The 15,251-nt window shown below is 43.0% G+C and overlaps 1 protein-coding gene across 3 annotated transcripts in view; it reads left to right on the forward strand.

The window, feature by feature from the left end:
- Positions 1–8,408, forward strand: part of LOC112223766 (BRCA1 DNA repair associated) — a 44,374-nt gene extending 35,966 nt beyond the window's left edge. For all 3 annotated transcript variants that reach the window (XM_042305296.1, XM_042305297.1, XM_024386954.2), the window contains exons 19-21: positions 5,537–5,610; positions 6,938–6,998; positions 7,969–8,408. In XM_042305296.1, coding sequence (XP_042161230.1) covers positions 5,537–5,610; positions 6,938–6,998; positions 7,969–8,063 — 230 coding nt within the window. In that variant the 3' untranslated portion in view covers positions 8,064–8,408. The remainder of the gene's footprint in view (positions 1–5,536; positions 5,611–6,937; positions 6,999–7,968) is intronic.
- The last annotated feature ends 6,843 nt before the right edge of the window (positions 8,409–15,251 follow it).

Genomic DNA, 15,251 nt, shown 5'->3' on the forward strand with positions numbered 1-15,251 from the left:
CTTCAAAGAATATCAAAAATGTGCACACGCATAGCTCTGATCTGAAAAGCACATTCACTCTCAGTTGATTTGAAAGACCACTCCTGGGTTATCCTCACCAATATAATTATACTCAGGTGCGCTCTGACTCTGCCTACAACATAATCACAAACTCAATCTTGAAAAGTTAGGTTTGTTGCATTGAAAAGGGGCTGATATAATGTTGATTGGATCACAGAAAAAAAAACGTTGCTCTGTATAGTGCAAAGTAATGGGGCGAACTCGGTGACGTTCAATCTCTTTCGTCTCTGCGCGGGCCTGGCATTTCTTCTGCGAGGCAGTCTTGGAGGTGCATGGCCGCTCACCCGTGAAGCTTAGAGGGAACGTTGGCCACCAATACGACTATAGGATGAGTGAGATTTTCACTGGACAGTTACACTAATTTAAAGTAAAAAAAAAAAAAATACAAATAATTGTAATTGGTGGAGTACTGTGAATACCAATGTCCCTGTGAGCCTCCCAGGCCCATGTCGAGAACACAAATTGTAGATTCATAATATTACATTGTATTACTTGTTCCAAAATGCTTTAATCTGCTGTTTAAGGGGTGGACCCCCCCGCAGTACCTCTGGGGGTCCGTGGACCCCACTTTGAGAACGCCTGCTTTAGATTACGTGCTAAATGACTAGTGTCAGCGGGTGTGCGTGCATGCATGCATTTTTGGCTTTCTTTCACGTGGAGAGGGTACACAACTGGAGTCTGTTCTCGGCAACAAGTCTCAACAGGGTCTTCATCTATTATTTACCTGCCTGCTTCCACTGTGTGTATCATATACAATAAGTGCAATCTATATCATCTCTACACCATGTGCATTTACTTGGCTTTCCCCAAATGAATGCGTAATCAGGTTAGCACAGTGAAGGGAAGTACAGCTCGGCTTGTTTGTGTGGACTCGTTAATGTGAAAAGGGTACCGAATATAACTCTGCAAAACAAACCACCCAGTAGTTGTCCAGGAGAAGGGCCAGACACCCCTGGAATAGCCAAGCAATGTGATGGAAACTCTCTGAACATCACACCACCTGTGGATGAAGACCGACACAAACGAAAAACGAGACAGACTGAAGACATTAACAAAGTGAATAAAGTGATACTTCAAATCAAATGAAAATGTACAGTATATCGTGATATTATGTAGTTATAGTACGGACAGTGGAAAATATTGTGATATTACTTTTTGTTCATTTTGTAAACCCCTACTCTGATGAGAGCGTGTAAAAAGTGTTCCAATCTTCTCAACATATGAATTCATAACCAGAGGTCACCTCGGGTTTAGGTTGGTTTTGCGATGGTGTAGTCATTCATTGGCCAAGGGAACCGTGTAATAATTTTAGAGGAAGGAATAGAGTCTGGTACCTAGCTGTTTTTGGATTTTGAAACTTACCAATGGCAATGTGTAGCCTGTGTCCGAAACACCCTAGTCTTGTCCATTTTGTTCAGCTCCAATGCTTTGACCATGTTCGATCCGCTATCGGTGGTCATACATACTTGACGTGTCTCTTTCAAGCCCCAGGATGAAAGTGCCTCCCTCACACCAACTGCAATTATGCCTCCGGTGTGGTCGTCTGGGAAATAAGAGGTCTGAAGGCATTTGCTTTGCAGCTTACAGTTGTCGTCAATGTAATGAATCGTGAGGCTAATGTATGGCTCTGTGGTCCGGCTTGACCATAAGTTGGCAGTGGTAGAGAAGAATGCAGTGTTAGGGATTTTGTTGGCAACTCTGCCCCCGACTTTCTGTGTAGAGTTCTGGCAGACGTGTTGTTGAAGTATTTACGGCTCGGCATCTCATATCTTGGGTCTAGAGTTCGAATCAACTTTCTGAAACTGTCTTCCTCCGCAGTTTGAATTGGTTCCATGTCTCTATGTGATACGTAATTGCACTCGTTATCTCATTCCACTTCTTGCTCTTTTTGTCATAGGGAATACCATTAACGAATGATGCCTTGAGTGATAGCTGAGTGCGGGTCTTGCTTTAAGATGTCTTGGGAATTGTGCCGGGGGTTTGTTGCACGCATTCTGGTAGATTCTTCACATTCGTGCACATGCAGGGTTTTCAGGTGGTGAAAAAGATTGCTGGTGTTTCCACCTTTTTGGCTAGTGCGTCAACACAATTTACACAGTACTGTTTGTTGGTCAAGGTCGGATATCAAGCTAAACCAGTTCCAAACGACAGAGTAGTCCCCCTTTTTTCGAACCAATTATTCGTCGTCCTGCAAATCAACATCAATAGCGTTATTTTCCTTGTCAGTCATTCTCGGTGCTTGATTTTCAGGGGGCACTTTTGCTAACGGAAGGAGTTTACTTCACACAATTTCCGCTTACTCTGCACTTGCGCATGCTTGTTTGTTGACTTTGATTGCCAGACAGATTGCGTGTAACTTCCGAGAAGAAACTCGGCTGAAATGAACGAAACAAAAACGCTTTATTTCATACGTGTATTAATTTATCAATCAAATGTATTTATAAAGCCCTTTTTATATCCGCCGATGTCACAAAGTGCTATACAGAAACCCAGCCTAAAACGCCAAACAGCAAGCAATGCAGATGTAGAAGCACGATATGGCAAAATCCATATCAACATCATACCGGTGTACCGCCAACACCTACGTCAGAAAGAAATTACATGGTCTTCATGGACAGGTTCTATGTTACCAACCTATTAACACATATATATGGTGAGGGTCTCTCCTTAATCGTCGTCTCTCCACCAACCCACTGCTACGTCCATCCTTTTATACTTTTCTCCCTAGCTCTTCCCATTCGTGTGATCAAATCCTGAAATGAATCCACGCTCGAATTAATTAGTTTTTGGGGATGTGCAAGATGGAGGGAGAGGAGGTAAGGAAGAAATTAAGTCTGGTGACTTGGTGAAAAAAGGAGTTGATACCTATCCATGACGAGGTTTAGCGGCCTTCTTGTTCGACTGTTACTTAAGATGATCAGGGCCTCAAGCCAACTTTTAAATGTAGAGAGAATGTTCGCTAAGTGCATGATTAGACCATGTGTCGATACTGATAGGATTGAAAGAAAAGCAGTGCTGCTCTTGGATCAGCTTTCATTCAAATTAACATGCAAATGATTCCACAATACTGACGAGGGATCAGCTCCGAGCGATATTACCACCTATTGCTGCAAACAGTAGCGGTGCATGGGTAAAATCACTGGAGAAGCCAAGCCAGGAAAAAAAGCTATATTACAACCCACGTGTTGTGATAATTGTGTTGTTTGCTCTATAACCTGTTAATTCATATGCCTCGACACTATGATACATAGGCCTAAGGCCGAGACCGTAGGAAGATACAGTGGCAGAATAAATTCAACCACACCTTTGTTTCATCACAATACCAGAGAGCAACATCTGTCCAGTGAAGTCCACAAAACATATTGCATGTAACAAACAGTTAAATGACCTACTGCATGGTCAAGCAAGTTAATGTTTCGGACTACTAAACAGCTATTGATTTAGAACCACCGAGTTACCACAAAGAAAACATGCGCTGCCCCCACTATTCCAGCACCATTTCAACTTTTAACATCGTCTAATCACCTAAAAAGAAGAAAAAAAAGTAGAAAAAAACATGTTGACTTGTCGAGAAACGCCAATACCATCTTCCACTTTCATGTTGCCTAAACGGTCTATGACTCTGTCATGATACAGTACACGGTTTATTTTTTGTTGTCTTAGCCTACCTGGATAAAATGCCAGCCCAGCTAGCTACAAAAGTAGGGTGGTTGGTCGGGGTGGGCGTATACCACAAACGCCTAGCACCCCAAAGGTTGCGAGTTCGAATCGAATCATGGACAACTTTGACCATTTTAGCTAATTAGCAACTTTTCAACGACTTTCTACTTTTTTGATACTTTTACGTTTTCCAAATTCCTAACATATGCTCTATATACAGAAGTATATGGACACCCCTTCAAATTAGAAGATTCGACTATTTCAGCCACACGCATTGCTGCCTGGTGTATAAAATTGAGCACACAGCCATGCAATCTCCATATATAAACATTGGCAGTAGAATGGCCTTACGAAAGAGCTCTGTGATTTTCAATGTGGCACCGTCATAGGATGCCACCTTTCCAACGTGTCAGTTCGTCAAATGTCTGCCCTGCTAGAGCTGCCCCAGGCAACTGTAAGTGCTGTTATTATGAAGTGGAAACATCTAGGAGCACGAAGTGATAGGCCACACAAGCCCACAGAACAGGACCGCCGAGTGCTGTAGCGCGTAAAAATCCTCTGTCCTCAGTTGCAACACTCACTACTGAGTTCTGGAAGGCAACGTTAGCACAAGAACTGTTCATAGGGAGCTTCATGAAATGCGTCTCCATGGCTGAGCAGCCGCAAACAAGCCTAAGATCACTATGCGCAATGCCAAGCGTTGGCTGGAGTGGTGTAAAGCTCGCAACCATTGGACTTTAAAGCAGTGGAAACGTGTTCTCTGGGGTGATCAATCATGCTTCACTATCTGGCAGTCAAACGGACAAATCTGGGTTTGGCGGATGCCGGAAGAAAGCTACTTGCCCCAATGCATAGTGCCAACTGTCAAGTTTGGTGGAGGAGGAATAATGGTCTGCGGCTGTTTTTCACGGTTTTGGCTAGGCCCCTTAGTTCCAGTGAAGGGAAGTCTTAATGCTACGGCATACATTGATTTTCTAGACAATTCTGTGCTCCCAACTTTGTGGCAACAGTTTGGGGAAGGTCCTTTCCTATTTCAGCATGTCAATGCCCCTGTGCACAAAGCAAGGTCCATAGAGAAATGGTTTGTCGAGAATGGTGTGAAGAACTTGACTGGCCTACACAGAGTCCTGACCTCCACCCAATCGAACACCTTTGGGATGAATTGGAACGCCGACTGCGAGCCAGGCCTAAAGGACCAACATCAGTGCCCGACCTCACTAATTCTCTTGTGGCTGAATGCTGCAGGGACTTGCTTCCAGTGTTCCAACATCTAGTGGAAAGCCTTCCCAGAAGAGTGGAGGCTGTTATAGCAGCAAGAGGGGGGGACCAACTCCATGTTAATGCCCATGGTTTTGGAATGAGATGTTCGATGAGCAGGTGTCCACATACTTTTGGTCATGTGTGTGTGAACATAATACGTTTTGCAAATTCATAACATATTGTAATTTGTAGCTTCTTATACGAAGTGGGTGATAGACATCCACAAATTAATATATACCATACGTATCATACAAAATGGAGAGTCACCGATTTACGTACAGAATAATACGCAATGCTCTGAGACCAAGTTGCACTGTCAGGCAGCCTAAACATCTTGATTATACGTTTTACCAGAGATGTTCTGTGAATAAAGTGACGTAGTGGGGCAATAAAAAGCATCTGACGATGCCCTTTGGCTGCCCTACGAGTTGTTTGGATCACTCGTAGACGTGCGAAGGTTTTCAAGAGTCACGTTATTAATGAAGGCTCTGGGGAACTCACTGACCTCTGTCTCTTAATCAGGATGTATGTCTTTCTCGCTCTCCCATTTCTCCAGGTCAGATGGAGTGGATGGTGGAGCTTTGCGGTGCAACAGTGGTTCAAGAGCCTCTTCTCTTCACTGGTGAACTGGTAAGAATGTCTGTCTGACCTTGAAAATGTTATGTTATTTGTCACATGCGCCGAATACAACAGACTACCGTGAAATGCGTACTTACGAGCCCTTCCCAACGATGCATCAGGCTAGATAATAATATGAGTAAACTAAAGAACGGACTAGCAGCAGCATATGATGAGAATGAAAGTGTGTGTGTGGGGGGGGGGACAGAGTGTGTACAGTGAGCTCCCAAAATATTGAGATGGTGACATATTTTTTGTCGTTGTTTTGGATTTGAAATTATACAATGACTATGAGGTTAAAATGCAGACGGTTTAACTTTTTAATCCATATCCGGTGAACCGTTTCAAAATTACAGCACTTTGTACACAGTCCCCCCCATTTTAGCGGACCAAAAGTATTGGGAGAAATTGTATGCGTATTAAAGTAGTCTAAAGTTCAATGAGTTAGATGCACAAATATCATACCCCCCCATTTGTGCGTCTAACATTCTCTCATTATTATTATTATTATTATTAATGATTCATTCAGGAGTATCTGTAATCATGGTAGAATCCACATTAATGTAGAAGTGCTTAGAAGCATATTCTATTCTTATTTACAATAAAAGTGACTCCAAAATGACACACTACATTATTACATTTTTCTATTGGACACAAAATCATCTGAAACACAACCAAAACAAATGCATCCAACACGTTTGTAGAGTCACAAGCTTGATGTAATCATTGAGTGCTAGGAATATGGGAACAAATACTATACTTTTGACAACTTCAATACACATATAAGTGAATTTCTCCAGTACCTATTGGTCTCCTAAAATGGGGTGGACTATGTACAAAAATGATATGATATGGATGAAAAACCCCTCAAATTAAAGCAGTCTGCACTTTAACTTCCTAGTCATTTCAAATCCAAAGTGCTGGAGTACAGAGCCAAAACAACAACAAATGTGTCACTGTCCCAATACTTTTGGAGCTCACTATATATAGTATTTCTAAGTATGCATAGAGTCAGTGCAAGATGAATGCAGATAGACTTGTAATGCGTGAAGAGGGAACAAACATCCACACACTACTACACTCAGCAACCAAAACTATGCTCAAGTATCCTCTGTGTGTGTGGGTGGGTGTGTGTGTGTGTGTGAGAACCCTGCAGAAGGGCTTACTGTGTCTATTGGCTGTAAATATCACAGTGTGGGCCTTTGTAAGTCCTGTGTTGTAACTGCACTGAAAGTGGAGAAATACTAAATTACTCTTGTTCTTTACTTGAGTGGATAATTTTGGATACAGTAGTGGGGAAGAGGGGATTATCAATTCTCTTTTTCTTACTTTTTGTCAGAAAACTCGTCAGCTCATAGTGGTACAACCAGGCTCGGACCAATCACCAATGAACTACCAAGGTGAGTCTCATAAGTGGAAATGACTCTTCCACAAACACACACAGTCACACACACTCACATTCTCTTTCACACACATTTCCAACATTTTTCTCTCACACACACACATTCTCACACAAACACACACACCGTTAGGCTCCGTTCCTAAAAATGCTGTGATTATGGTGCCGTCCCGGCCAACGACAGGGCGGTTGCATAAGTCATCCACACCCCCTATCGCCCTGAGGCTGAAGCACCGCACAGGGATAGACCTCTAGTGTGTCAGACAGAGTGGGGGTGGGGAGAAAAAGCTGTGTTTGTGTGTACTATCTGGGGGTCTGAGGAACATGTATAATTTTTTATATATTTTTTTAAATGTCCGCTGTAACAAATGGACTAATAAAGCTAAAGAGGAAAATGGAAAGGGAGGGAGGGGGTGATGAGAGAGGTGGTGCAGCAGCATCCTTATGGGGCACAATTCTAAACATGCTATATTTTGTGAAAAATATCAATTCTGTGCCACAAAATACATCTCTTTAATTAAAAAGTTACAAACGGCACCACACCCAATACATCCCTCTCCCGGCGGTCTAGTTTGTGTAGTTACATATTTAACGTGGCCTTTCTTACCCAACGTCCTCAGGCTCTCCCAGGTAACCAAGTTATACCTGCTAGCCCCTCTGCACCATCGATTTTAATCAAACACACAGACAACCACACATTCACGTCACACCATCTCACACACTACACACATCAGACATACACACATTCACGTCACACCATCTCACACACTACACACATCAGCCCATACACAAGGTAACACAAGGCCACGCTCACATTGGGTAGAGCAAATGGTGTAAGAAGTCGATCCGCGGTGTGTGATGACATATCGCTGCGTCTACCTGTTTTAGTTAAATACACCTGTGGCCATTTTGTTGAGGGTGTTGCCATAGCAACACATACCTCATCCTCACTTCCTGTGTGTTCTCCACAGCCCTCCAGAGGATAGCCACGGTCATCACCCGTGGTTGGCTATTTGATTCCGTGGCAACCTACACCCTTCAAAGCCTCGACAACTACAGAACGTAACCTTCAGACCTGGTGTCGCATCCAAATCGCTCCGCTGGCCTGGATCCACTCCACTCGGGTTCATTGGTGTGATACACAAATCGTTCCCTGGTCTGGATCCTGTCACTAGAGGCAGTCCCCGGTGTCACGTCCAAGTGGCTCCCACCCTCTTTCTTAATACAGTGCCTTCAGAAAGTATTCATACCCCTTGACTTATTACACATTTTGTGTTACAGGCTAAATTCAAAATGGTTTAAATATTTGTTTCTCTCCCATCTACACACCCTGTTAATACCCGGTTAATGGCAAAGTGAAAACATGTTTTAAAAAATGTTAGCAAATTTATTGAAAATTTAAATGCATAAATATTTAATTTACACAAGTATTCACACCTCTGAGTCAATACTTTGTAGATGCACATTTGGCAGCTGTAAGTCTTTCTGGGTAAGTCTTTTCTTTTCAAAATTCTTCAATTTCTATCAAGTTGGTTGTTGATCGTTGCTAAACATCCATTTTCAGGTCTTGCCATAGTTTAGACTTATATCTACTTGAAAAACTATCTCAGCCACTCAGGAACATTCAATGTCTTCTTGGTAAGCAACACCCAGTGTAGATTTGGCCTTGTGATTTAGGTTATTGTCCTGATGAAAGGTGAATTCATCTCCCAGTGTCTGGTGAAAAGCAGATAGAACCAGGTTTTTCTCTAGGATTTTGCCTGTGCTTCACTCAATTCCCTTTCTTTTTTATCCTGAAAAACTCCCCAGTCCTTAATGATTACAAACATATCTATAGCATGACGTAGTCACCACTATCCTTGAAAATATGGAGTATTGTACTCAGTATTGTGTTGTATTGGATTTGCCCCAAATACAACACGTTGTTTTCAGGACAAAAAGTGAATTGCTTTGGCAATTTTTTTGTCATATTACTTTAGTGGCTTACTGCAAACAGGATGCATGTTTTGGAATATTTTTTTTGTGCATGCTTTCTCTTCACTCTGTCAATTAGTTTAGTATTGTAGAGTAACTACATTGTTGTTGATCCATCCTCAGTTTTCTCCTAACACAGCCATTAAACTCTTAACGGTTTTAAAGTCACAATTGGCCTCATGGTGAAATCCCTGAGCAGTTTCCTTCCTCTCCGGCAACTGAGTTAGGAAGGACGCCTGTATCTTTGTTGTGACTGGGTATACAGATACACCACAGCAATAGGTACCCTTTTGCGAGGCGTTGGAAAACCTCCCTGGTCTTTGTGTTTAAATCTGTTTGAAATTCACTGCCCGACTGAGAGACCGTACAGATAATTGTGTGGGGCACAGAGATGAGGCAGCCATGAAAAAGATCATGCTAAACACTATTGCACACTGAGTGAACCCATGCAACTTATTATGGGAACTTATTTAGCCTTGTCATAACAATACTTATTGACTCTAGACATTTCTGCTTTAAATTTGTAATTCATTTGTCAAATGTATGGGGTATTGTGTGTAAGCCAGTGACATCTCAATTTAATCCATTTTAAATTCAGGCTGTGACAAAAAAAAAGAAGGAAAAAGTTGAGAGATGTGAATACTTTCTGAAGCCACCGTATGCCTAAGAGACAATCCATGATCAACCAGTTCAAAAGATTACGGCACTTTACCCCATCCCCCTGGGGTTGACTTGTTTTTGTCACCATGACTACATGACTTCCTTTAAAATAGTTGTTATGCAGTCGCTTTGTGTTGTAACTAAACTCTGTGTGATGTACATAAATGTAATGTTCTCTTACTTAAAACAACTCGCATGGAAACAAATTATATATTTTTGTACCCTGTGAGAATGAGAAACCAATGACCTGAAGAGAGCCAGAGGCTGGTGTTTTGTTATATATGCACGCATACATGCGCACATGTTCGTACAGACACACACGTGTATATATTAACACACACACACACACAGGGAAAGCGAACAGGAGTCTTTAATAGGGTGGTGCAACATTGGCGTCTTTTGCCTCCGTTCTCCCTCCCTCTCTTTTTCCTCCGAAAAGCCTGACATACCCTGAAAACAACAAAGGAAAAGGGGGCGCTTGTGGGGCTCACAGGCCTGTTACGAAATGTTCTCCAGTATTTGACTTTATACACTAACTGTGCTTCAGGCCAGAGCATCTCTCAGTGAATCAGTAGCATATTGCAAGAGGGGGCCAAGCACAAAACTGTTCTATGGGGTAGGAAAAAATACCTTTGTTTGAGGCCCGGGAGCTCCAACTGGCTTAAAACCTTTTATCAGATACACTTGTTGTTTTGCGCCAGCGTCATCTGAGTGTTTTCTTTTCAGAAAAACCTATTAGTATTTATTTACCTTGACTTCCCGGTACGCTGTTCTCTTCTCTCAAGGTCTCATGCATTTTAATGTTGAAGAAGCTTTTTACCCCTGGTTCATTAAAGCCCACTATGTGTATCCTACAAGGCTTTCAGACCCCTGTTCACCAGATATCCCAAACAAGACCAGCGCGGAGAGAGGGGGCGTGGGGGGAGCAGGAATATGCTCTGCCAGTAGCAAGCGTTCTACTGAATTATTGAACAGGCGACAATTGGGAATAGAAAGGAAGATAGCGAGGGTAGAGATTGAGAGGAGTGGAGAGGACCACAAGCACATTAAGGGGGCCAAGGATGGCCCTCGTCCATAAACTGAGAGCCTGTTGCAATTCTGTGACTGTAAGTAACCCACCGTGACTAGGTAGCCTGACATGGTTTGAGACCTGAAGACTTGAGTTAGCTCCCCCGAGCTGATGCTTTAGGTTTAGCTCAACAGGCTAACAGTCTTGTGGCGTGCAGGTTATCCGGGTTGCATACCTGGTTGGGTCACATAAGCCTGAGAGGTTGTTCCTGATGGACAAAGTTGGTGGTGTCCAAAATATTGTGCTATGAAAGACTTTGTAGCACAATAGCACGGTTAGCGGCATGTGGTAAAGTTGCAATGTAAAAACCCTAGGGGGACTGTTCCATCCAAACTCATTTGTATGCACCCAGGGTATTAAATACCAAAATAACATTCCACATGTGCTGCGGACAATTTAATCGATAATGAGAATGTTAAAAAAATTAAAAATATTTCGATTTTTTTACTCAATAACACATTTGGGTACTAACCTCAATGGTAGCTGGAAGGGACTAATTGTTATCTGATTTTAGCTGTCACACTGTAAGTTCACCCTCCTATAGAATGGATAATGAATTTGACTTAAACATTTTATTTAATTTTTTTCCACTCAAGGCGCCATATGCTATGGATGCATCAGGTCAATGAGAATCTTAATAGTTGGAATCCATGCATAGGAACAAAGGACAGTTGTGTGGCGTGTTGTAATGGAGCGCCGTTCCTGCTGTGAGAGACAGAAGGCCTCATGTCTGTCTTGAATCTAATTGGACCCCAAAGGGTGACAGTATCTCTTAACGATCATATATGGAGGAAGCACCGTCTAAATAATGTATTGAAACCAGACAAATGTATGCAAGACAAAAACATTGATATGCTTAATGCTCTACCATATGTTTGGCAATGTTATATGTCTGTTAGTCTGCTATCACAAGATTCAGCGAGAGCATATGACAGGGGGACCAAGATGGAAAGTTAGTCCTGATTCCCAGTTATAAGCTTGTAATAATATCCCTATATAGGGTTGTACTTTTATGGTAGACCGCACTGAAGGAAGAGTGACGCCTCAAGGACGTCTCTCCCCTCTTCGCGGAGTCCTACCCTGTAGACTGCAGCCTACTCCAGGTAGAAGTTGGGTTATAAATATCGACAGAGACTTTGCCTGAGCTGCTGGAAGTGTTTCGCCTGCCGCTGGTTTATTGATTGGCGGTGCCCACAGGGCCTGCTATACTACTTTATCGTCTGCTGTTTTATACATTATCGCCTGCTGAGGGAATCTGGAAAGGTTTTCATCAAGAAGTCGTGAATTAGACGGGGTGATATTATGCATGTATGCACACTCATGCATTGTTTTAAATGGAGTCTTCTGCACATATACGCTATATATACAAAAGTATGTGGACACCCCTTCAAATTAGTGGAATGTGACTATTTCAGCCACACCCGTTGCTGACAGGTGTATAAAATTGAGCATACAGCCATGCAATCTCCATAGACAAATGTTGGCAGACTGTCCTTACTGGGGCCTCCCGGGTGGCGGAGCGGTCTAAGGCACTGCATCACAGTCCTTGAAGTGTCACTACAGACCTTGGTTCAATCCCAGGCTGTGTCACAACCGGCCGTGACCGGGAGACCCATGAGGCGGAGCACAATTGGCCCAGCGTCGTTAGGGTAGGGTTTGGCCGGCTGGGATTTCCTTGTCCCATCGCGCTCTAGTGACTCCTTTTGGCGGGCCGGGCACCTGCAAACTGACCTCGGTCGCCAGCTGGACGGTGTTTCATCCGACACATTGGTGTGTCAAGAAGCAGTGCGGCTTGGCATTATCGTGTTCTAGAGGAAGAATTGCTCTCGACCTTCGCCTCTACCGTGTCTGTAAGGGAGTTGCAGCGATGGGACAAGACTGTAACTACCAATTGGGGAGAAAAACAGGTAAAAGAAAAAACAAAGTGACTTTCGATGACTTTCAATGTGGCACCGTCATAGGATGCCACCTTTCCAACAAGTCAGTTCATCAAATTTCTGCCTTGCTAGAGCTGCCCCAGTTAACTGTAAGTGCTATTATTGTGGAAACTTCTAGGAGCAACAACGGCTCAGCTGCAAAGTGGTAGGCCACACAAGCTCACAGGATGTGCAGCAAAGTGCTGAAGCACCGAAGCGTAATAGTCTCCTCGGTTGCAACACTCACTACCGAGTTCCAAACTGCCTCTGGAGGCAACGTCGGCACATGAACTATTAGTTGGGAGCTTCATGAAATGAATGTCCATGGCCGAGCAGCCGCACACAAGCCTAAGATCACTATGCGTAATGCCAAGCGTCTGGTGGACCGGTGTAAAACTCGACACCATTGGACTCTGGAGCAGTGAAAATGCGTTCTCTGGAGTGATCAATCACACTTCACTATCTGGCAGTCCAACAGACTAATCTGGGTTTGGCGGATGCCAGGAGAACGCTACCTGCCCGAGTGCATAGTGCCAACTGTAAAGTTTGGTGGAAGGGGAATAGTGGTCTGGGGCTGTTTTTCATTGTTCGGGCCAGACCCCTTAGTTCCAGTGAATTGGAATCTTAATGCTACAGCATACAATGACATTCTAGACTATTCTGTGGTTCCAACTTTGTGGTAACAGTTTGGGGAAGGCCCTTTCCTGTTCCAGCATGACAAAGCCCCCATGCGCAAAGCGAGGTCCATACAGAAATGGTTTGTCGAGATTGGTGTGGAAGAACTTGAGTGGCCTGAACAAAGCAAGTCCCTGCAGCAGTGTTCCAACATCGAGTGGAAAGCCTTCCCAGAAGAGTGGAGGCTGTTATAGCAGCAAAGGGAGGACCAACTCCATATTAATGCCTATGATTTTGGAGTGAGTAGCTCGACGTGCAGGTGTCTACATACTTTTGGCCGTGTAGTATATTTGTCTTTGAGCATTTCATATATAAATGTAATACGTTGATTTTTATTGAGTTTTGTTGCGTCACCTTGAAGTCGGTCAACTGTTCTTGGCTAATGTCTATATTGTCTGGTCTGATACCCGAAGTCCTCGAGTCCAAATCCTTAGCGTCCGAGTCCTTTACATTACATTACCGTTCTCCTAGCAGCGGGATATTATGCTTGTATTTGGTTAGTAGAGACCCTACTGAGTATTTCCCACCCCACTTTAGGCGAGAAAGGTATAAAAGTTCTCTACAAGCCAATATGTATCCCACGTACAGTCTATTAGTGTATTTAATTTGGGGCTACGGAGGGGGTGAAGAACGAATTGGTGCTGGAAGTTCCAAGTCCTGAAAATCAAGTTCTAGACTCAAGTTTCCTACTACAAAACTGTCTTAACCCCCCTACTGGAACAGCTACAATTTCATAATTATTCATAAACCTTCAGTTTAAAAAAAGTGCATGCTTCGGACATACCATTGAAGACTAAGAATAGCTGTCAGAATTCAGCTGAAAAGCACTCTGAAATCTTGCATTCAAAACAAACCAAAATGCCAGTGTCCTCATTACAACGCTCCATCTCCAACTTGAACAAGTCGGTTGTTGACTCCATCGTGACCGAGGAAATAGATTTTTTTATTTATTTTTTTAAATAGTCACAATTCTGACTTGCGGGCCTTTCAAATGCCAGATGTGCACTTTGGTGTGATGGAGCACTGCATGCTGTTTTCAGCATTTCCCCCAAAGTCACAGAGAAACCTTGGGAGTATGGATTCAGCTTAACTGTCTTTGACAATAGCATGCATTTTATTGGAGACAGAGGGGGGACACTGAATTAGGCCTCTGTTGCACTGTTTTACAAGAGTGATTTTTAAAGGCCAAACAACAATGGACATTCAAATGGTTCAATAGACAATGGCCTATGTGCATAAAGATATCGGAATTCAAATATAGTATGATGTCATTGTTTTAGCCATCTGAAAAAAAATGAACAGAACAGGCTTGGAACCTCTAACCCTGTCAATTTGACTGGTGTACTCATGGGTCCACTCGCAAATGGCTGCCTGATATTGTGACGCACTAATTTCCAAGGTGATGTAGAATGTTAATTGAAATTGTTACCTGATGTGGTTCATTCAATGGAATGTGTTTTTGTAATGCCTATTTGAGTTGAATCAACAAATCACAGCACATATTGATCTGTACATGTCCTGCTTTGCTCCTATGCAAGTATACCCAATGGATGCCAGTGACATCCCGACAACTTTGAGAAAAAACACTTATCACAGTTGTCGCAAGATGGTGAAGCATATTCATGACATGAGGAAAGTAGAATAGCATCTCTCGCCATTGAAAAAAGGCAATAGACATCAACACCACACGATTATTCAAAAAAGTATTAAAATAATGAGATGTATCTACCAATCCAAAGGGGGGAAAAGGCGGAGCTTGATAGCCCGCCGTTCCACTCTGTGGACAAGAAATCCCATTTTGGGGGTGGAAACATAGGTGTCGTCATTATATCCAAAACTGTTCTAAAGTAGGGGTCTGAGCGGATTGTCGGGTGCCGGAGCATAGTTATAATAATCTGTACACTGCAAATTGACCACGACTGCCCATAAATGGATTTGTTATTTTCAGAAACAGTCATGT

This window comes from Oncorhynchus tshawytscha, linkage group LG24 (genome assembly GCF_018296145.1).
Source record: "Oncorhynchus tshawytscha isolate Ot180627B linkage group LG24, Otsh_v2.0, whole genome shotgun sequence".
In the NCBI taxonomy this organism is placed as follows: domain Eukaryota; kingdom Metazoa; phylum Chordata; class Actinopteri; order Salmoniformes; family Salmonidae; genus Oncorhynchus; species Oncorhynchus tshawytscha.